Source organism: Callithrix jacchus, chromosome 12 (assembly GCF_049354715.1).
Source record: "Callithrix jacchus isolate 240 chromosome 12, calJac240_pri, whole genome shotgun sequence".
Taxonomy (NCBI): domain Eukaryota; kingdom Metazoa; phylum Chordata; class Mammalia; order Primates; family Cebidae; genus Callithrix; species Callithrix jacchus.
The window spans coordinates 43322014-43345029 of NC_133513.1; the positions used below are offsets into that span (position 1 = coordinate 43322014).

The 23016-nt window shown below is 46.1% G+C and overlaps 1 protein-coding gene across 4 annotated transcripts; it reads left to right on the forward strand.

The window, feature by feature from the left end:
• Positions 1-19870: 19870 nt before the first annotated feature.
• On the forward strand, positions 19871-22731 carry LOC118146271 (pulmonary surfactant-associated protein A1-like). Of its 4 annotated transcripts, none has more exons than XM_078343987.1 (5): positions 19871-19883; positions 20039-20236; positions 20512-20616; positions 21391-21474; positions 21948-22731. In XM_078343987.1, exons 2-5 carry the CDS (start codon positions 20065-20067, stop codon positions 22322-22324), a joined length of 738 nt encoding a protein of 245 aa, XP_078200113.1. In that variant the 5' UTR covers positions 19871-19883; positions 20039-20064; the 3' UTR covers positions 22325-22731. The 4 variants fall into 4 exon arrangements, with proteins under 4 accessions (XP_078200113.1, XP_078200114.1, XP_078200111.1 ...); XM_078343988.1 differs by having other exon boundaries at positions 20039-20155; positions 20542-20616; XM_078343985.1 differs by lacking the exon at positions 19871-19883 and having other exon boundaries at positions 20065-20236.
• The last annotated feature ends 285 nt before the right edge of the window (positions 22732-23016 follow it).

Genomic DNA, 23016 nt, shown 5'->3' on the forward strand with positions numbered 1-23016 from the left:
GGGAAGTCGCGGGCGCAGCAGCCGTCAGGGCGGGGCGGAAGGAGGAGCCCGCTCGGCGGAAAACTCCGCGGGCACGGCTGCCCCAGGCGCCGGGGGCAGGGCGGGGAGGGGCGGGGCCTGGGCGCGGCCCCGCACCCGAGATGAGGCCGGGGCTGGGCGGGCGCGAGGGGACCCCAGGCCTTCCGGCTGTGGAGCTGCTCCGGGACGCCTCGGGCTCCGGAGGTTCCTCTGTCGCCCTAACCCCTTGCGGCTCCCGGTGCCGGGCAGAGTCGCATTCGCCCTTCCGCAGGGGTGGGCATTTCCTAAGCCCCCTCCAGCCTAGTGTGCGTCGTTATTGTCCCACTTTAAGGTAAAGAAAAGGTTTTACACTGAAAATTCCTTTATAGCAACATTTTCTTTATGGCAACACTCAGTGGTGGGGAGGAAGGGGGAAGGTCTAGCTGAAGAAGGGAGCGATCTCGGAGAAACCTGACAAACCACCCAGCCGTCAAGGTGACCTCGACAGGGGTAAATCATACATACTGACTGCATGCACCGCTGTGGTCTTCCTCCCAAGAGCACCTAACCCCACTGTAATCATGAGAAAAACATCACAGATCAGTTGAGGCCCTTGCCACAGAATACATGACCAGTACTCCTGAAAACTAGCAAGGTCATCAAAAACCAGGAAAGTCTAAGCCACTGTCACAGCCAAGAGGAACCCATGGCGATATAAAAATGGCATGTAAAGTGTTATCCCGAACAGGGTCCCGGACGGACAGTAGGTAGAAAATAAGGAAGACTGAATATAATATGGACTTCAGTGCCTCAGTTTTGGTTCATTCGTTGTGGCAGAAGTGCCACACCAATATAAGATGTGAATATTAATAGGAAAACCCCGGGCTTATGAGAACTCCCTGTATTCACAATTTTCTGTAAATCTAAAGCCGTTCTAAAAATAAAGCATATTTTTGAAAGGTCATGGAAGTAATATATGCATATATAGTAGGTATAATTTTTTTTAAAAAAATGAGTGGTGGCTGACGCCTGTAATTTCAGCACTCTGGAAAGCCGAGACAGGAGGATGGCTTGCAGACTGGGCTTCCAGACCAGACCTGGGCTCTAAAAAAAGTAAAAATAAAAAATTCAAAAACCGAATAAAAATTAAGATTCACTCTTCCCTCGACTCCCAGAGCCCACTGTTAGGTATGTCCTTCCAAATATCTCTCTTCAACACATTTTTTTTTGTGTGTGTGTGCGTGTGTGTGTGTGTGTGTACATAAACATATGGTTTACAAAACGATGTTGCGGCACTTTTCTGCAACGTGTTGTTTTACTGACTGTATCCTGGAGGGTCTTTCCATACAAGCGCTCCGGGACAGACCTGGTTCTTCCCATCCACTGCACACTGTGCGCCATCGTGCGCGTCACCTTTCTTCATTACCTAGCTCCTTACTGAAGGACATTTAGGTTGTTGCCTGTGTTTGGCTGTTACAAACAGGCTGCTGGTTCTATTTCCCCCCTCTTTTTTTTTTGAGACGGGTCTCGCTTTGTCGCCCAGGCTGGAGAGCAGTGGCGCGATCTCAGCTCACTGCAACCTCCCCCTCCCGGGTTCCAGCAATTCTCCTGTTGCTGGGACTACAGGCGCCCAGCCTGTAGAGACGGGGTTTTGCTATGTTGGCCAGACTGCTCTGGAACTCCTGGGCTCAAGTGATCTGCCCGCCTCAGCCTCCCAAAGTGCTGGGATTGTAGGCACCAGTAGCCACCCCCGGCCCAATTTGCATTTTAAAGTAGTTCTGAACAATAAAAGCTGGAAGGACTGGGTGCGGTAGGCAGGTCCCGGACCGAAGGCGAGGCTCTGACCTCCACCCTGCCGGGGCAGGTATGCGGGTGCCAGGCAGAAACCGCGCTCTGGGGCAGCCTGGCCTTGACCTCACGACGGGCCCTGGGCGCTCAGTCATAACCCGTGGCCGCTCCAACACTCCCGCCCCCCACTAACAGGCGCGGCGCTCCTTCGGGGCTGAACTACATTTTTTGGACATGAGTGGGCGAGTGCGGGTGAAATTCAGGCCACAGGCTCCAGAGCGGCTCGGAGAAAACGCCGCCCGGAAACGAAGAGCAGAGGGTCAGAGGTACCAGAAAGACTCTCAAGAGTGGGTTATTACTCTGGTGGGGGCGCCCGCTGCGGCGCAAGAGACGGCGGGACTCGGAGCATGGGTGTGAAGCCCCCACGAAACCAGTGCGACGTTCCTGGGGAAGTAATGTCTCCAGGCCCTCTCTCTCGGCCCGGGGATTGGTCCAAGAAGGTCACCTGGCACCGACCCAGCCCTCTGCCTGGACGCCCGCGCCGGCCCTGCAGCCCCACAGCGACCACGAAGGCCAGCTTGAATGGCCCACTTTTCTCCGTGGCTGAGCGAATACTCCTAGAATACCACGTTTATAACAAATCATGTAGGGTGAATTCCTGCTGGATGTATACACCGTTCTGGTCTGACACAGAAAGGTGTATCCATCCAGCAGGAATTCTTTCTGTGTCAAACCCAGAATGGTGAATAACCACCCCTGTGCTTACCCTTCTATAATTTTCAGCAATTCTGCAGTGAGCCCCAGCTAGGTGCCAGCAAGGTGCTAGGGACTGAGGAGGCTCTGCAGAGGGCCCAAGCTGAGGTCCTAATCCTCAAGACCAATGGCAGGGGTCACCACCCAGAGCATGCAGTGTGAAGGAAAAGACGCCATACTCAGTGTTCAAAATGTCTGGGATCTATTGCAGTTCTGATTCTGACACTTGCAAGTCATGCATCCTCTAAGCCTCGGCTTTCTCTCTTGTATAAAATCTTCAATAAGACCTGTACAAATCCATAAAATCATCCCTGCTTCATTGTTTCCCAGGGCTCATAGAAACATCCCACGAGGTAAGGGAAAGTGAGTGCCTTGTAAAAAATGATGACGTGCTATGTAGCTCTGAGTAGTATGGTGTATAAGCTTCCTTTTAAAAAAGTTTTATTTTTACGGCCAGGCACAGTGGCTCGCAGCTGTAATCCTAACACACTGAGAGGCAGAGGCAGGTGGATCACCTGAGGTCAGGAGTTCAAAACCAGCATGGCCAACATGGTGAAACCCCATCTCTACTAAAAATACAAAATACAAAAACCTCGTCTCAAAAAAAAGTTTTTTTAATTTTTATGGGTACATAAGGTGTATTAATCTTTCTAACATTGCCTCCCTCAAGGCAACAGTTGAGCACAGCCAATGTGACTGGTCATGTGCTTGGTGCCCAATAGAGAGACAAGTGAAAACTCTCTTGTTTTTTCTGGTTTCTAGAGTTGAACACTAGAGTCATGTATTTTCAAAATCTTTGGTTGTTTTCTTTCTTTTTTATTTTATTTTTGAGACAATGTCTCACTCTTGTTGCTCAGGCTGGAGTGCAGTGGTGCTATCTTGGTTCACTGCAACCTCCGCCTCCAGGGTTCAAGCGATTCTCCTGCCTCAGCCTCTCCGGTTGCTGGGATTACAGGCATCTGCCACCATACCTGGCTAATGTTTGTACTTTTAGTAGAGACAGTGTTTCGCCATGTTGGACAGGCTGGTCTTGAATTCCTGACCTAAGGTGATCCTCCTGCCTTGGCCTCCCAAAGTGCTGGGATTACAGGCATGAGCCACTGTGCCCACCTCTTTTGTTATTTTCTAATAAGTACATGGGAGTATCATTTCCCTCAAAAGTCTGCTTTAGCTGAATATCACAAGTTTTAATATGCCATGCTTTTGTTATCTCTTAATTATTAATATTTTGGGTGTTTTTTTGTTTGGTTGGTTTTTGTTTTGTTTTTTTTTTTTTGAGACAGAATCTTGCTCTGTCATCCAGGCTGGACTGCAGTGGCACAATCTCAGGTCACTGCAACCTCAACCTCCCAGGTTCAAGAGATTCTCCTGCCTTACTTAGCCTCCTGAGTAGCTGCGATTACAGGCTTGTGCTACCATGCCCGACTAATTTTTATATTTTTAGTAGAGATGGGGTTTCACCATTTTGGCCAGGCTGGTCTCTAATTCCTGACCTCAAGTGATCTGCCTGCCTCGGCCTCCCAAAGAGCTGGGATTACAGCCACTGCGCCTGGCCAATATTTTGGTGTTTATGTTAGGAGTGTATCCTTAATTCATAAATTATTTAGAAATACATTTTCCTTTTTTTTTTTTTTTCCGCTTTCAAACTTCTGGAGTGTTTGTTTGTTTGTTTGAGATGGAGTTTTGCTTTTGTTGCCCAGGCTAGAGTACAATGCTGTGATCTTGGCTCACTGCCACCTCCACCTCCTGGGTTCAAGCAATTCTCCTGCCTCAGCCTCCTGAGTAGCTGGGATTACAGGCATGTAAATTAGCCACCACACCTGGCTAATTTTGTATTTTTAGTGGAGATGGGGTTTCTCCATGTTGGTCAGGCTGGTCTTGAACTCCTGACCTCAGGTGATCCTCGAGCTTCGGCCTCCCAAACTGCTGGAATTACCTGTGTGAGCCACCATGCCTGGCCACAAACTGTTTTTATTTAAAAAAAATAATAATCATTTGGGGAGGGGCCCAGTGGCTCAGCCGTGTAATCCTAGCACTTTGGGAGGCCAAGGTAGGAAGATCGCTTGAGACCAGGAGTTTAAGACCAGCCTGGGCAACGTACTGAGAGCCTCTCTACAAAAAAGTTTTTAAAATAAAAATAAACCAATCATTTTGTCATTGATCTCTCACTTTGATGCTTGGAGATGAGGAAATGTGTTTTTTTAGAATTTGTTAATGCCTCCTCTGTGGCCTCATATACAGACTTTTTTTTGGCTGTCCCAATTTTTGTGAATGTGTCTTCACTTTCTATGTGTGTGTGTGTCTGTGTTTTTTTCATTATATATCTCAGTCTGGTTTGGTAATCAGGTTATTTAGATCTTTTATCTCCTAGGGGTTTTTTTTCCTCTCCTGTTCAATCCATTAATTTCTGAAAGAGTAGGTTTAACATGTCCCACTTTTATTGTAGTTTGTCAATTTCTCTCTTTAACTTAGTCTGATTTTGCTTTATATCTGTTTTCAGTTTTTTGATTTTTGTTTAAGTGGCAGGGTCTCACCAAGTTTCCCAGGCTGGAGTGCAGTAGCTATTCACGGGTGTGATCATAACTGTAGCCTCAAACTCCTGACCTCAAGCCATCCTCCTGCCTCGGCCTCCTAGGTGGCTGGGATTACAGGCATGCAGCACCTCACCTGGGCAGCCTTATAATTTTGAGAGCAAATTATTAGGCTCATACAAGTTAATATTGTTTTATCCTTTTATGACTTACTCAGTTTTATTATTTTTCTATTAGTATTGTTATCCTGAGATAGCATTTGTCTAGTATATATTTTATTCTCCTTCTTACTCTTTCTGTATTGTTATTTAGGTTTATCCCTTAGAAATGCCATGTTGTTTTTTTGCAACATTTTAAAAGTTCATCTGAATTTCTATTTGTAATTGGTGAGTTTAACCAGTTCACACTGATAACAGAAATATTTGGGGTTATTTCTGCCATCTTTCGTGTTATACATAGATCCTTGAAATGGATATTCATCTAGAACACATCAGTAAAACCATACAAAATATTACAAATTGGAATTCTTCCATGCTGCTTGCTAAATAGCTGTTCACCTGAGACCCCACAGTGCCCCCACACCTAACCTTCTGATCTGGAAGAAAAGGAACAATGCCTGTCAGAGGGAGACCCTCTAGGACCTTTTCTGAGATTCTAGTTAGTTCACAAACAGGACATACCAGTGGCTTAGTGTTTTGAATATCATATACAATATGCTTTCTTGTTTTTTTTGTTTCTCTTTCCCTGCATTTCTTTGGGTTGTTTGAATTGTCTTTAATAGGAGGGTGGTATTAGAATTACAGAGGTATCAATAATACTGGCCTACTAGTACCTTCACCAGGATATCCCTCAAAAACTCAAATTTATCAGGTCAAATAATGAACTTTTTTCTCTCTAAACCTGTTTTTTCTCCTGGGTTCTGTCTCCCCTTGATGTACCACATCCTGCCAAGCCATTCCAGCTAGAGATCTGATAGCAACTGGATTTCCCTCTGCCAGAATTTCTTTTCAAATTCTGTTAACAGAGAAGGATTCACCAGGAAACTGCCCAGCCTCTTGTTTGCATGGGCTCCTTACAAGGTTGTGGTGGGAGAGGCTTTAGCAGTGTTTGACATGGTAATATGTTTTTACAGACTTTGCAAAAGTAAGCTATTTTAAGTGCAAATGCAGCTATGTTGCTTAGTGACAGGGATGCTTTCTGAGAAATGTATCCTTAAGTGACTTGTTGTTGTGCCAATGTCATAAAGTGTAATTACACAATCCTAGATGGTAGAGCCTCCTATACGCCGAGGCTGCCTGGTTATAGCCTATTACCGTACATTCTGCATATGTACGGTATATGCTATAAGAATATGCTAGGCAGGTGTAACACAATGGCAAGTATTTGTGTGTCTAAACATACCTCAGCACAGAAAACGTACAGGGAAAATTTGATATGATAATCTGAAGGGACCACCGTGGTGTATATGGTCCGTCATTGACTGAAATGTCCTCGTGCAGCCCTTGGCTGTAGCTAAGATGGCTGGCTCTTTCCACTCTGATTCCCCTCCACCTCACTGCTTCTCATGCTCTCATGTTGGAGTGCTCATAGGCATTTTTAGGATCTGGCTAGGGATGAGACAGCTACATGTAGTTTACAGTCACTTCTGTGTGTGGTTGCATTACTTCCAGTGTAGGAATGACTTCCGGGAATATTGTTCTGATTCAGCCAGCAGGGTCAGAGATGACATCTAAATAATAAACATTTCCCCAGCACCTGTTTTCAGAAATATGTCAGCAGTGGAGGAGAAACAAGTATACAGCCAGAAACTAGTCTATGGAAAACTCTCTCACCCATCATATGTATAGAGTTTCAAGCATGTAAGGCTATTTACATCCATGCCTGTTTAAAATGGAAGTTCTCTCCTGCAGGGAATATACTCAATAGGGCAATATACACACTTGTAACACACAAATATAAATGCGTCTTTTTGAGCGATTTCAGTAAATGTATTTTCTTAGAACTACTGAGTAGTAAGGCAGAACTAGAGGCGTATTACAAACAGATGTATGCTTTTGTGTGAAAAGCAATGTCGTATGCATCTCGCTGTATCTGATTTCATCTTAGCTTGTCTGACATGTTTTATCTTGAAGTGTGCAAGTTCTAGATGCGCACACTAAGAAAAATTCAATTTGATAACTTGATATGAAATACTAACATCTAAAGGACAACATAAAACTCAATCCACTATTACAAGACCATCCATGACAAACTGGATAATACTTACATCAATTCAAGAAGTATTAAGATTAGACATTGCACAGAAAACTTAAAATGCCCAGTAAACTTATAGCTCATATACGAAACTTGACAGAAATATTTTCCAACTTCGACTATAGTCATAAGAATTTACATGCTAGTACCAATGGGATTAACTGTCTGCAGTTAAAATAGCTTACTTCTGCAAAGTTTTAAAAAGCATATGGCCTACTCAAGCAGAAAATGAAATAGAAAAGAAAAAAAAACATACAACCACAGTGGAAAAATATTAAATTATCTTTCTATTATATCTAAAGAAAACATTATTAGAAAATCCTCCTTATTTATACATTTTTCTTCCTGAATATTTGTTGAATCTGACTCCTACTTTCTGTCCCTCACATACTGCTGTGCTAATTTTCGCTCATTTTCAGGCCCTTGTAGTTTCTAACTGGTCTCGACTTTAGTCTCATTCCCCTCAAATCTAACTTCCTGAGGGGTCAAGATGCACATCTGACTATGTCACTTTCTTTCTTTTTCTTCTTTTTTTTTTTTTTTTTTAAAATTAAGATTCACAGAAGGAAAGGAGAGGAGAGTGGGGGAAAAGGGGAAGGGAGGGGAGGGGAATGGAGGGGAAAGGAGGGGAGAAAAATGTTCCTGAAAAGAAAGTCAACCTACATCCTCTCCAAAGTGTATCAAGGGAGTCCCTGCAGGCAGAGACAAGATTCTCTTTAGCAGGAAATTTGAGAGTTCCCTAACAGTACAATGAATGGCTAACTGATCCCCACAATTCCATATCATAACATGAGACAGCAACAAAAATTAGCCCAGAAAAATTGTAAAGCAGGGATGTAACCATATACCATTTGGCTACACTACACACATGCGTGTGCACGCGCGCACGCGCACACACACACACACACACACACACCTGCAGGACATCTAATTTTGAGCAATAAGCCCAGTTAAAGCTGGTTGTGAAATGTACACCCAAAGCAACTAAATAGAATGATTTATTGTTTATTATTATTTTCCATAAATCTCCCTACAGTTGGAGGATTTCTATTAAAAGATTATTTCAGATACAGATTTGGTGGCCCTTGTTTCTGGAGGTCATTAGATAGCAGTATTCATTGACTATTTAAACTGCTCCTAGTCCATGATACGCACATTGGGTAATTTGCATCTGAGACAATGCTTGGACTTCCGTGCTCCAGTGCAGAGCAGGGTGGCAGGGCCCTACCATATGCAACAACCTGCAGGCCACAGACACTGACCCTTTGGAGCTGACACTGGCCTGTGGTCTGCACTGTGCCTAACAGTTGAGCAGGTCAGTAGGAAAGCAAACTTACGGCTATCTCAGTGTGGTTTCACGTTAAAAATAAAAGGATCCAGGACACATCTTTGTTTTACCCAACTGGAAATTACAAGTAGGATAGTTCATATTTTTCCTTATATATCATGTCAAAGGCTGGAAGAGGATCAACAAAAGTCACAAACCATTTAATATGATTTTTGGCCGGTGTTGTCACAAGATCATATAATTTATAGCAGATGGCTGTGTCCCCAGCCTGTGAGCTGTGAGTATAGGCCAGGCTTGTAAATTATTAAGCAAAGCCATGCAAATGGGTGTTGCTTGCACACGCTAGAGTGGATGACTATCTCGTTCTGCTCTGCCAGAGACGTCCTGTTTTAATACTTGTCTTGTCCATTAAGTGTTGCTATAGAAGAATACCTGAGGCTGGGGAATTTATGAAGAAAAGAGGTATTTGGCTCACAGTTTTGCAAGCTGGAAAGTTCAAAAAGTATGGTGCCAGCATCTGCTCAGGTTCTGGTGGGGGCTTTTTGTGCTATGTCATAACATGGTGGAAAAGCTCAATGGTGAGTGGATATGTGGGAAGACAAAACCTGAGGGGCATCCTGGCTTTACAACAGCCCACTCCTTCAGGAACATTCTCACAAGAACTAAATCCAGTCTCATGAGAGAGCTGGAGTGCACCAAGTCATTCATAAGGGATCGGCCCCCATGACCTCCCACCAGGCACACCTCCCAACACTGCCACATTGGGAATCAGAATCAACATGAGTTTTGGTGGGGACAAACTCAAACATAGTAGTACTGACTGTCCCATGTCCTGTGAACCCCCTGGCAAACCAGGGTTTCTCACTCTTTCTGGAGTCCTCACTCCCAGGTAGTGTAAGCCCTGGCTGTGTATTCACATTTAGGGGTGAGGCACAAAACGCTGACTGCAGTCTCTGTGTGGGAGCAGGGCTCGTTGACTGATGGAGCTCACCACAAGGCGTCTGAGCATCAAGTCAGCTCCTCATTGAGGAAACCAGCACACATCAACCATTGGAGTCCCTTTGTCCAGGTTGTTCCTTTTCTACATGACTGAATCCTCCAGATCCCTGCCTGTAGATTGCAAATTAGGTTGCTCACTCTCTGGGGACTGGAGTCCCACCATTCAATATGTAGATTGTGGCTTAATCCTTGTGTTTAAACTTGACCTTTCCTCCTCCTCCCAAATCTGTGTGGCTCACACCTCCCATTGTACAGTTTCTTCAGTTCAATTTATGTGACAAATATACTCTCCTTTCTCCCCTGGGTGGAGGGGACTCCTGGCTGAAGAGGGAGGGAAAGTGGTCTAGGGTTTCCACTTATGCCCCTGTTTTCCTTTTTGCAGTCTTTCTGAGACTCTGGGGGTGGAGGAGAGAGAATTCACAGGCTTCTCCTTATTTTCTCCCTCTGGGGCATCCAAGTTAAAGCACCTACCATTCTTCCAAGTCACCTCTCCATTGTACATACTATCTCCAAAATACATGTCAAAATTCTTGATTGCTGTTTTCTCCTCTCTTGTTCCTTTTGTCCTTGCAGGATTTTACCTGTGCTGTTCCTCTACTGCCATTTTATTAGGACTTGGGGAGGAAGAGGAAATAAACTTGTGTTGCAAATCAACCATGTCTCATTGGACATCCATTTCTGTAGTGGTAGCTCTTTTCATACACATAACTCCTTTCAACATTCATGGGTGAATGCTGGCACTTCTGGAACTGTCTTCCATGTCTATGATCACTTCCATTTTCTATTTATTTATCCCAGTCTGCTGTTTTCCGGGAGGATTCCAGTCTTTCAGTTCACTAATTAGCTCTTCAGCTGCATACATTCCACTACATAGCTCATGCACTCAGGTGGTTTTATTTTTTTAAACTGTGAATATATTTGTATTTTTTATTTTCATGACAAGCAATACAAAATGAACACATTGTTCATCTCTAACATCTCTAATTGATTCTTTTCCATCCTTTCTCATTTTAGAATATTAATTATACTTACTTCAAAGCATATTACTGGTTGTCTAGTTGTTCTGTTTAATCTTCAGATCTGGAGCCAGACAGCTGAGGTAAAATTGTGGCTTCTCATGCTAAGCTAAGTGACTTTGGAGAAAATTACCTAATCACTTGACACTTCAGTTTCTTCCTTTGTAAAACGGTTATAAAAATACCTTATAAGATATTCATGTGTCAGGCACTATTACAAGCGTAAAATAGTCCTACTTCATGTTTGCAATAGTGCCTTAAACATAAATGCTCAGTAAATATTAGGCATGGTTATTATGTTTCCTCAGGTGGAAGTCTCCCTTTCATGGTGGTGCTTCTCAAATGATATTTTTTGACAGTGAACTCATCTTTACCCATGAGATTTTCTGCAAGAAATCTGCTGTCCTGGTTGCTGTGAGGGAGGGCTGGAAATCACTGGAGGAGCTTGTGCTCCGTGTTGGTTTCCAGGAGAGTGCGGAACAGGCGGCACTAACAGGTGGACCGGCCCTGCTCTCACAGCTGGTCTTTGGGGCGTGGCTGCTACTTACTCTTCCTTGGCTTTGCCAGGCATATGGGGCCATGTGTGTGAGCACAAATAAGGCTGGTATTTCTTTTTTTTTTTTTCTGAAGTTTCACTCTTGTTGCCCAGGCTAGAATGCGATGACGAGATCTTGGCTCACTGCAACCTCTGTGAGGCTGATATTTCAAACACACTCCAGCTCTCCCTTCGGCAGGACATCCAGCAGCCCAGGGAGGAACCCTCTAGGTTTGCTTCATTTCCACCCACTGCAGCTGCCCTGCATCCACCCAGCCTTCCAGGGAGTTTCCAGTGGTGTCTCCATGAATGAATAGGGAGATGACAAGGTAAGACAAAAGGACCAGAGCAAAGGAAAGGACCAAGTGTGGCTGGCCTGCCTCTGAGCAGCCTTCCGGGTGTGAGTGTCTGTCAAAGCAGGAAAGGTCAATTGGGCAGAGAAGCTTCTCATGGTGTCTAACTATCTCTTTCTCTGGGGCGGTGGGCTCCAGACACCTTTGGAACCACACACATGAAGCCCCACCAGGGCTCAGGCTCTCCAGGCAAAGCTGTGCTCAGGCAGGGGCATAGGAGAGGCAGGCAGCAGGGGTGGGAAGGGCTAGCATCTGGGGTTCTGCCTCTAGCTGCCTCCCCTGATCAGAAGCCAGATGGGCTGCCCCGAAGTCACCTCAGGAAGTTAAGGAACGCGTCTGCCACATACACTGTGTCGGGAGAAACTTTCAGCTGACTGCAAGCTTCCCAGGCTGCATTCAGTGGAAAGTCTGACTCCTAGGCTGGGAGGTTCCTTCTCTGCCAACACCCTTCTGAGCCCACAGGCCGGCAGTGAACAGTGCAGTTGGCACCTCCCTGCAGCTCTGGCTGAGCCTTCAGGGTCATATCTCAAGGGGCTAGTAAGGGAAATCATCACCTAAGGAAGGGTCATCTCGTTTTTTTGCTCTAGTCACAAGTTAAGGAATTGTGTGAAACAGTCAAGTGGGGGCAGACATTGGATTTCAAGAAGGCTCAATCAGTGCCGTCATTTCCATTCCAAAATATGGCCTGAGCCTGTGCCACCCAACCTCCTCGACCATGTAGACTTCATCCCTTCATTCATTTACTTGTTCCATGCTTCAGTGGCTCTGCTCACCATACACAGAGCTCAGGAAAGACTTCACATTCATTGCTGAGCCAAAAGGCACTGGGGTACAAGTCTGACAGTGTGATCCCAAGCTAAACATCATCACATGCCACCAACCACAGAAAGTGTCTCCTGGCTCACCCAAAGCCTCTGCTTGTCCAGGCCCCCATAGTTAGGGTTGCCAGGTAAAATGCAGAGCGCCCTATGGAATGTGACAATGAGTAAATTCGTGGTGCCCATGTATTCTTCCAAATGGTGTCTGGAGCTCCCCATCCCCCTGCACCATCTCAGGGAGGAGAGCAGGTGGCCCCTGCCATCCAACAAAGAAAGCACATCCCGAGATTGAATTTTCCAATCTTCAGAAAAGTGGGGGCTCAGACTCAGAGCTAATCTGATTTACAAAAATACAGAAATGTGATGTTTCTTGTAACCCACGCTATGGGAACTCATGTGAACACATTCACAATTTGTTATGCTTAAATCATCTTTATTCAGCTCAGGGGTGGGGTGGCTGGGAGCATGAGCTTCAGGTACAGGAAGATGGGTTTGGATCCAGCCTCTGCCACTTGCTCTCTGGAATAACACTTAAAACATTTAACTCCTCTAAGCTTCAGCGTGCTCATACAAAAAATGGGGGTAACCATACTGCTCCTATGACATTGTGTGAGGATAGAATAGTGCATAATAAGCCACATTAGAAGTGCTTGTTAAGATGTGTGGTACACAGTATGTGCTCAGTCAATAGCCTCTGTGTGTAGCAACAGCTCTGGTAGTAATTTCGGTAGCTGGAGGGATGGCAATAATTGTGACAGTAACAAGTATTTTATCCGCATTTCACAGATGAAGATATAGGCTCAGAGAAAATAAATATCCTCGAGTCACCAGGTACCTTGCCACCCCAAGACACAACCTAAAACCTGGCACATGTTAATTTTAATGATTATCTGGGTGAATGGATTAATGAAAGGGAAAAGCGGAGCCGGTGGTGTGGAGGTTGGTGTGAATGCCCACTGAGGTCTGAAGTGGGGTGCAAATTCGTCCATCAGTAGAAAGTTACTCCGGTCACATCTGCAGTGGGGGACTCTTCCCTAGAGGCCTAGGCTGGGAAAATCTAGCAAGGGCAATCTGTCGAGAAAAAGAAATAAAGAGCATCCAAACCGGAAAGGAGGAAATTAAATTATCCCTGTTTGTAGACAACACAATCTTGTATATAGAAAGTTCTAAATGCCCCACCAATCTTAAATTTAGCAAATTAATTCAGTAAAGTTGCAGGATGAAAAAATCAACATACAAAAATCAGTAGCATTTCCATAAATCAATAATGAACTAGCTGAGAAAGAAATCAAGACAACAATCCCATTTACAATGGCTACAAATAAATGAAATGTCTAGGAGTGAATTGAACCAAGGAGTAAAGAATGTCTACTATGAAAACTATAAAACACTGAAGAAAAAAACTGTAGAGGATACAAAAAACTAGAAAACACTAAAGAAAAAGAACTGAAGAGGACACAAAAAATGGAAAGACATCTCATGTTCAGAGATTGAAAGAATTAATATTGTTAAAAATGACCATACTACCCAAAGTTATCTACAAATTCAATGCCATTCTTTTAAAATACCAATGACATTCTTTAAATAAGAAGAAATAGTATTCCTGGCCAGGCATGGTGGCTCACACCTATAATCCTAGCACTTTGGAGGCCAAAGCAGGAGGATTGCTTGAGACCAAGAATTCAAGACCAACCTGGCCAACATAGCACGACCCCATCTTTATTTTAAAAGAAAAAGAAATCATAAAATTTGTATGGAACTAAAAAAGACACCAAATGGTCAAATCAATCCTGAGCAAAAAATGAAAAGTTTAAGGCATCACACTACCTGATATCATAATGTATGATAATCAGAACAAATCTATGATATCAAATCTCTGATAATCAAAACAGCATAGTACTCATATAAAAGCAGACATATAGACCAATGGAATAGAATAGAGAACACAGAAATAAATTCACATATTTATAGCCTATTGATTTTTGATGAAGGCACCAAGAACATACCCTGGGAGAAAGGACAATAAATGTTCAATAAATGGTGCTGGGAAAACTGGATATTCATATGCAGAATAATGAAGCTAAGTAGACCCCTATCTCTTACACATTAAAAAATCAAAACAAAATGGATTAACCCCTTAAACATAAGACCTAAAGTTACGAAACTAGTAGGAAAAAGCACAGGAGAAGTGCTTCAGGATATTGGTCTGGATGAAGACTTTATGGCGAGACCTCAAAAGCACTGGGAGCAAAAGCAAAAATAAACCAATAGGATTATATCAAACCTAAAAGTTTCTGCACGGAAAAGAAAACAATCAGCTGAGCAAAGAGATGGCCTGCAGAGTGGGAGAAAATATTTGCAAGCTATTCATCCAATAAGGGACGAATGTCCTGAGTATACAAGGAACTCAAACAATTCAACAGCCAAATACTCAAATAATCCAATTTAAAAATAGGCAAATTATCTGAACAGACACTTCTCAAAAGAAGATATACAAATGATCAAGTATATAAATAACTCTCAATATCACTATTCCTAAGATAAATGCAAATAAAATCAAAATAAAATATCTCAACCCAGGTAGACTGGCTTTTATCAATAAGACAAAAAAAGAATAAATATGGATGAGGATGCAGAGAAAAGGGAACTTTATACACTGTTGGTGGAAACAAAAGTACTACAGCCACTATGGAAAACAGAATGAAGCTTTCTCAAAAACCTAAAACTAGAACTATCATATGATCTAGCAATCCCACTACTGGGTATTCAAAGAAAAGGAACCCAGTATGCTAAAGAGGTATCTGCACTCCTATGCTTATTGCAGAGCTATTCATAACAGCCAAGGTATGGAATCCTCCTGAGTGGCTGTCAGTGAATGAATGGATAAAGAAAATGTAGTAACTAAACACAATGGAATACTGTTCATCCATAAGAAAGAATAAAATTCTGCCGTTCATGGCAATGGATGAGCCATTATGTTAAGTGAAATGAAGCCAGGAAAAGAAAATTAAACACAGCATGTTCTCACTCATTTGTGGAAGCTAAGAAAACTTAGTTAATCTCAAAGAAGTAAAGAGTACAACAAAATATAGTAGAGGCTGGGAAGATTAGGGGGGATGAGAAATGGGAAAGGTGGGGCAGTGCGTACAAAATTACAGCTAGATAGGGGAAATGAGTTGTAGCCTTCTCTAGCACTATAGGATGACCATAGCCACAAAAAAATATTGTATACTGTCAAATAGCTAAAAGAGAGGATGTTGAATGTTATCAACACAAAACAATGATAAGTTTTGAGGTGATGGATATGGTGTTTACCTTGATTTAATCATTGCACATTACATACATGTGTCAAAATAGTCCACTGTGCCCATACATATGTAAAATAATTGTGTCAAAAATAAAATTGTTTAAATTAAAAAGAGAGTAAAGAATACATTACCAAAATTAAAAACAAACTCCAAGAAAATACTATAGTTATACTTATATCCCTATGTGTTAATCTGAAAAGATGGCTGGGGCATGTAAGAGAAAACAATTGTAGGAGGGTATCTGCAGTATGATCTTATTGGTGCAAAGTAAGAGACTATGTGTGTGTGTGGTTGCATGTGTGTGTTCCTGCACCTATTTCGTTGGAGACAGTTGCTGCCATCTGCCAGTTACAACTCCTCCAAGGTGCAGAATGGGAAAAGCTGTCTCCTTCTCCTCAAAACCTCAATACAGCATAATGTGTTTCTCTGGGGTTTGGAAGGTTCCAAATGGTCAGGACAGAAAGAAGGGTGACAGAGTTGCATTGGCGAAAGTGAAAATAAAACAGGTAATGTGATTTTAAAAGCAAATTGGATGCTATTCCTAGGTAACAGAAATATATTTATGTGCCATTCTTTTTAAGAATGAAATGGCATTATTAGAGAGGAATCAATATAATATATATGTGTGTAAATATAGAGCACACAATATATTTTGTGTGTATACATATGTATATAATGCATACACACGTATTTGCTTAGTTTCCTGGCTGCCTCAGGAAAGAAAAGCCCTAACTTCCATCCCCTTCTTGTGGCTGAGTTGTCCCTTAGTGATCGTGAAATACATCCATGATTAGTAAATTAATTTGTGTACCCCTTTGTCTTCATTCTACAGATAGAATAAGCATGTTCCTCTTCCCAGAGTCAAAGGAAGAGGATTGAGCTGGAAAGAGGATTTTTGGGTAATTTTGGCAATCCATGCCCCCCCTGTCAGCCTCAGTTGACTGAAGTGTGGAATGGGGATTTACACTCTCTGCGACTCCTAGAGTGCTGTGATGATCCAAAGTGACAGAAAGCTCCAGCAGTCACAGACTGCTGGGTTACAGAAAGGGATACAGAAAGCAGTCACACTGGCCCTCTGCCCTTGAGATAAGGCCGCCTCCTGCTGCTAGCACTCAGGGCAGCTGGAAAAGAGGCCAGGGGAAGGCTCCCCTGAGCACTAAGAGAGAGGCCTCAAATATGCTGAGAAGCCCATGCACTGTCCTCAGGGTGTGTGCATGGCCTCCACTGTGCACCTCTTTGAAACAGGAGAATCCCCTGATCTCCCTCACCTGGTGTATGATGGGGGTGTGGCTCACCTGTTTGGCTGCCCCACTACTCAAACTCCTAGGGGGAGCATGCAGATGGGCAGGTTCAGAGGCTGGGGTGAGTGCTTTGGGCTCTGGCCCTGCAGTAGTGTCGAGGAACTGGTGCCTGTAAACCCGTTGTTACAAAGCTCTCTCAGCTTTGCTGTACACAGATGGCTTGCATGTTAATCAACTGAATGGACCCTCTGCCTTATCACAAGGGCAGAGGGCCAGTGTGACTGCTTTCTGTATCCCAAGAGTTCTTGCCCAGCATTCTGGAAGAATCCAATCACAGGCAGGCTAGAAGGATGAATGCAAAGTTTTATTGAGTGGTGGAGGTGGCCCTCAGTGAGATGGATGGGGGGCTGGAAAGGGGAATGGAGTGGGAAGGTGATTTTCACCTGGAGGGGGGCCACCCAGTAGCTGGTCTCTTCTCCGATCACCCCTGTCTAAACTCCCCTCAGTATTCAGGTGTTCCTCCCCTTCTTTCTCTCTCTGCCATATCATTCCACTGTCGATCGGCTTATCAGCTGGTCTGCTGGTCTGCTTCTGCAGTTCAGGGTTTACACGGTTGCAAGATAGGGGGTGTGGAAGGCCAAAAGGCAACTTTTTGGGCACATTCTACAAAGGAACACAGAGGCATTCTACACAGCAATTCTGTGGTCTTCACACCATGCTCAGGTCAGGAAGGTGAAGAGAAGACAGAGAGACTTTGTGGGTTTCAGGACACTGAAGAACCGTGACAACTGAATAAAGCACATGGCTGGGAAACGGATCCTTTGCTATAAAGAACACTACTGGGGCATTGGGTACATTTTGCATAGGGCCTGAAGGCTATTTGGAGTTATTGTATCAGTGTTAATTTCTTGATTATGGTTATAATAGAAAACTGCCTTTGTATGAAACAGTCAATAACGTATTGGGGTGTTGGGGTTTCATGTTGGCAATCTACTCTCATAGATACAGGAAAAAATATTTGTACTGTGCTGGCAATTTTTCTGTAAATTTGATGTTTCAAGATAATAAAAAGAAAATGGAAACTGAGGTTCAAAATCTTATATAACCTGACTGAGTCCACATGGGTAATAAGTGACAGCTCTGGGTCAAAACTCCAGTGCCTTTACCCTAAAGCCATGCCCTGCCCCGCCAACCACATCCAAGGTCCTCCACATCCGAGTTGGCCTCTGTTCCTGCTCATCACCTGCAAAACAGCCCTGACTCCCCACAGCTGAGTTGCCGGAACTGCTCCCCACCTGCCCTGCCCTGCCCTGCTCTGACCTGGCTCCCCCATCCCACACCTGGCCCAGCACCCACCTCATGATGTGGCAGACAGCACTGGGGCAACTGAAAGACTCCATGCTGCAAATCAGCACTGCCCGGCTTTCTGCTCCCCGGAGTGAGGTCCATTGGCTGAGCTCTCACTCTCTGGAAGAGCTCCAGACTCCTCCTCAAGAGTGTGAGATTTTTCAAACCAATTTCAAATAAGCCGGGGGAGGTTTTCCTGTCTTGGTTCCCATCATTACCACCTCCATAGTTGGAGATTCCCTCCTAATTGAGACACTTGAACCAGGACCTCACCAGCTAGGGCTTCATATATCACTGGGCCACTTAACATAGTCAACATTGCAGGTTACCAGACATCACTTAAGACAGTTCTGCCACAGACAAAAACTGTGGCTCTCCTGTGATCTTCCAGGTGCTTCCCTGACTCTTCCAGTGAACACTCCAGGGCAGAGGGAAGTGGAACCTGCAACATATTTGCGTGCCACTCTGCCCATGCACACACCAACTTGGCTGCAGGCTCCAGGGACACGAGCTGGAGGGGCCTGGGGCTCAGAACTGAGTCAGGTCACAGGGCAGACAGGTTGCCTAGACCAACCTGACCACCCTCAGCTGAAGCAGTGACATCTTCGTTGTCTGAAACTAAACCAGGAACCCAGCGGGGTTCCCTGAGTGCCTGTGTAAGGGCTCTCAGCGTTCACTGCTAAGGAGCTTGCTAGGGACAGGGTGGGTAACCTCAGCCAGGTGGGAATTTCTCTTCTTATGGACCTGGAGTTTCTCTTTGGCAGCTTCTGTGCTCCCCTCAAGGGTCCTTTGCGATCCTCCAGCCTGAGTGCTCTGTGAGGAAATGTGCTGTGTAAACACCATGCCTATTTCCTGCCTGGAGCACATGTTTTGGGGTAGGGCTCTCAGGGGTGTGGAGGAAGCCTGGCAGCACCCACCCCTATAAATGCTGCTGTCTACCTTGCCCTTTGACTTAGAGGCGGAGACCCATGCAGCTGAAGGTTCTGTGTGTGGGTGAGTTTAGCTCCACCCCCTGGATGTTCTCCAGCATGAGGATCGCAGGCAGAGAGGACCAGCCCAGCAGCCACAGGCCTGACCAAGGCCCAGCTGGGAAGAAGGGTGACTCCCCATCCCCCACTGGGAGGTGTTCATGGCACAGTCAACATGGGTAACCTGCAAAGACCCTCATGCTTTGATATCTTCCTTGGCCAGGTCCATCTCTACCAGGGCTCAGCAGAACCTACGGGAGGGAGAATGAGAGAACAGAACCCAAGGAGAAGGGGGATACTCCATGACTGACCACCTTGAGGGGCCAGGCTGTGGGCCCCGCTTATCCCTTTTCATTCTCAGGTCCCTGATCTTTCAGAGCTTGAAAAGAAGGTAATTGAGCATATGAGGGTCAGATGAGTGAGTCAGTGAGTGAATGACCTCATCCTTCCTCTTACCAGCCAGGGAGGGACAGGAGAGGTTGTCTGCAGAGCACTGAAGATTCAGCTGAAGTCAGAGAGGTGAAGCCAGTTCCCCAGGGTAACATGGTGGGGCACCAACAGAGAGGAGACTGCATTGCAGCCCAGGTCCCCGGGCTCCCCAAAACTCCTTACTCTTCCTCCTCCTCAGCAGCCTGTGGACCCCACCACCTCCAGCCTGAGGCCTGAGGCGTGAGGCCATGCCAGGTGCCAAATGATGCTGGGAATTTTCCGTTGTTGGATCTTCCCAGTGCTCTGGTCTCACCTGCCCTGGCTCGGGCTCTGCCCAGCTTCCTGAGTCCTGACAGAGCACTGCGGGGGAGGTGTTGGCAGAGGCGGCAGATGAGCTCAAAACTGTCCCTCCTGCAGGAGCAGCAGCTGGAGCTGGAGCCATGTGGCTGATTCCGCTGGCCCTCGCCCTCATCTTGATGGCAGCCTCTGGCACTGTGTGTGAAGTAAAGGACATTTGTGTTGGAAGCCCTGGTATCCCCAGCATTCCTGGATCCCATGGTCTGCCAGGCAGGGATGGAAGAGATGGTGCCAAAGGAGACCCTGGCCCTCCAAGTACTGTGCTGAAGACCCTGCCCTCAGCTGCAGGACACAGACCCCTTTTCAGGAGGCCCATCTGTCCACGCTCATAGGCTGGGGGCCATAGTGAGCTGGGTGGGACCTGGTGGGTTCCTGGGGCCCTTAGGCTGGTGCATCCTGGAGAGTCTGTCCTCAGAGTGCCCATGGAATGATAACTGAGTCAGCCCTAGTGATAATGGGGTCGAGTCTCACTAGCTCCAACCCAGTTGTGGGTGACAGATCCCACACATCCATGTCCCTTTTCTCTGCAGGCCCCATGGGTCCCCCTGGAGATATGCCAGGTTCTCCTGGGAATGATGGGCTCCCTGGCATCCCTGGAGAGTGTGGAGAGAAGGGGGAGCCTGGTGAGAGGGCCCTCCAGGTGAGCAGGGTCGGGCAGGTGGGTAGTGGGATGATGGGCACAGTGACCCTGAAGTCAGTTACACAGGGATGACAGGGATCAGACAAACCCTGCAGGTTCCCCAAGGCCATTTGGCTCAACCAACATAAGAGAACATGAGCTTGAGGAAGAAAGCCAACATATCTGGGGAGTGTGGTCACAATTCAGGGAAGGGCAGATGTAGGAAGTCCTCCCTGCCTCATGACTCCCAACGAGGAGTCACTGAGTCAGGTGTGGGACAGGGACAGCGCTGGGAGGCAGGGCCGGCATGTCCTGAGACAGAGGTGCTGGAGGCAGTCTGAAGGGTGAATGCAGACCAGGCATCCAGGAAGATGGTGTGACCGGGAGCCCCACAGGCAGAGGGGAGCTTGGACACTCTGAGTGGTAATCAAGTCCATCAGGGCAGTGCAGAGACCATCAGGCTTGTCCTTGGTGGAAGGTGTGGGAGAGGGACCTGCCCAGAAGGCAGAACACCCCACAGGGGAGGGCAGACAGAGCCACTTGAGGGACAGAGCAGGAAAGAGGACAAGGGGTGGAGGTTCAGCAGGGGCAAGTCTAGTCTGCATTAAAGAATGGGGAAGCAGGGATGTGGAAACACACTGGAGTCTCCTGGACCCTCTGAACTGGGGTCCTGCGCAGTGCATATGAGCAACGAGAGGACAGAGCTCCAGGATTGCAGACAACAAAACGCCTGCGTGACAGCAAGAGGGGGTCTTCACTGGCCTGCCCCTCATTCTGTGTGGGGCTCTCTCCACAGGGCTTCCAGCTCATCTGGACAAGGAGCTCCAAGCCACACTCCAGGACTTCAGACACCAAATCCTGCAGAGAAGGGGAGGTAAGGGGACCCCTGAGCCTCAGAGGGTAGGGGTCTCCCACAAGTTTCCCTCATTCTCAGCACCAGCTTCTAGAACTTAGAGATGAAAAACAAGAGTGCACATTCAGGTCTTGGGGAAAGGAATGATGTGTGCTTTTCTGATGTCTTTGAATGACCCAGAGGAGACAGAAGCAGACACAGTTCACTCCCCATTTCAAAGGAGAGCAAGTTCTCCACCTGCCTTGCTTTCCACTGAATCCCCAGAAATGGCACCATTTCTGGCAATAAGTAGTTGTTAAATAGATGAGTGAATAAATGGATGAAAGCCTAGAAGTGAATTTAGAAAACTAGGATTGGAAGAGGAAGAGAAGACACAGAGAGAGGCAGAGATGAGATGGAGACACCAGGAGAGCCCTGTGGCAGAGAGCCCAGGTAAGGGAGATGGCTTAGAGACAGAGCCATTGGTGGCCTGACCCGGACTCCTCTGCTTTCAGCCCTCAGTCTGCAGGGTTTCATACTGGCAGTGGGAGAGAAGGTCTTTGCCACCAATGGGCAGTCCGTCACTTTTGATGCCACTCAAGAGGCATGCACCAGAGCAGGCGGCAGCATTGATGTCCCAAGGAGTCCAGAGGAAAACGAGGCCATAGCAAGCTTCGTGAAGAAGCACAACACATATGCCTACATGGGCCTGACTGAGGGTCCCAGCCCTGGAGACTTCCGCTACTCAGACGGGACCCCTGTAAACTACACCAACTGGTATCCAGGGCAGCCCGCGGGTCGGGGAAAAGAGACATGCGTGGAGATGTACACAGATGGGCAGTGGAATGACAAGAGCTGCCTGCACTACCGACTGACCATCTGTGAGTTCTAAGAGGCGTTTAGGCCACGGGACAGGGAGGACCCTGTTCTGGCCATCAACCTCCATCCCAACTCTTCACTTGGTGTGTGAGATGCTGGAACTCCCTTTCAGTAGAATTTACTTGTGGCCATTAAGTCTGGAAGCATCCTTAGCCACTTCATTCCCCTGATGGGACCTGACTCTTCCCCATAATCACTGACCAGTCTTGACACTCCCCTTGCAAACCCTCCCAGCCCTGCACCCCAGGCAGCGACTCCTAACCTTGGCCTTCAGCATGAGATGGAGCCCTGCTCATTCCCCATCTGGTCTAGCTCCTTCACTTACAGATGGCAGCAGTGAGGTCTTGGGGGAAGAAGGACCCTCTGAAGTCACACAGTGTGCCTGCCTCCTGGTCCCCTCTGCTCTCACTCTGCATCTCACTGCCTGCCCAGTGCCATCAGGATGAGCAGTCCTGGCTGTGTGAGCACTGCTCAGTACCAAGCTTGGATTTTCTAATCTTTTCAGGCAGATTCGTGGGAAGAAAAACACCAGCCGAGGTATATAGAGAAAAAGAGTTTATTTACAAAGAAAGGAAAAAAAAGTTTATTTACAAGGATACCTAGAGACGCTCACAAACTTCAACACCGGCAATAAAGCAGCACGGGTTTTCGCAAGTCCAAACCAAATTACCATCGAAGCTCAGTTCGGCTTCTGCTAAACAATCT

Excerpts from the sequence above, each read along its gene's own strand:
- LOC118146271 (XM_078343987.1), top strand. The coding sequence starts at position 20,065 with ATGTGGCTGATTCCGCTGGCCCTCGCCCTCATCTTGATGGCAGCCTCT. Across the intron at positions 20,237-20,511 it reads AGGAGACCCTGGCCCTCCAA|GCCCCATGGGTCCCCCTGGA; the intron begins GTACTGTGCTGA and ends TTTTCTCTGCAG. Across the intron at positions 21,475-21,947 it reads AATCCTGCAGAGAAGGGGAG|CCCTCAGTCTGCAGGGTTTC; the intron begins GTAAGGGGACCC and ends CTCTGCTTTCAG.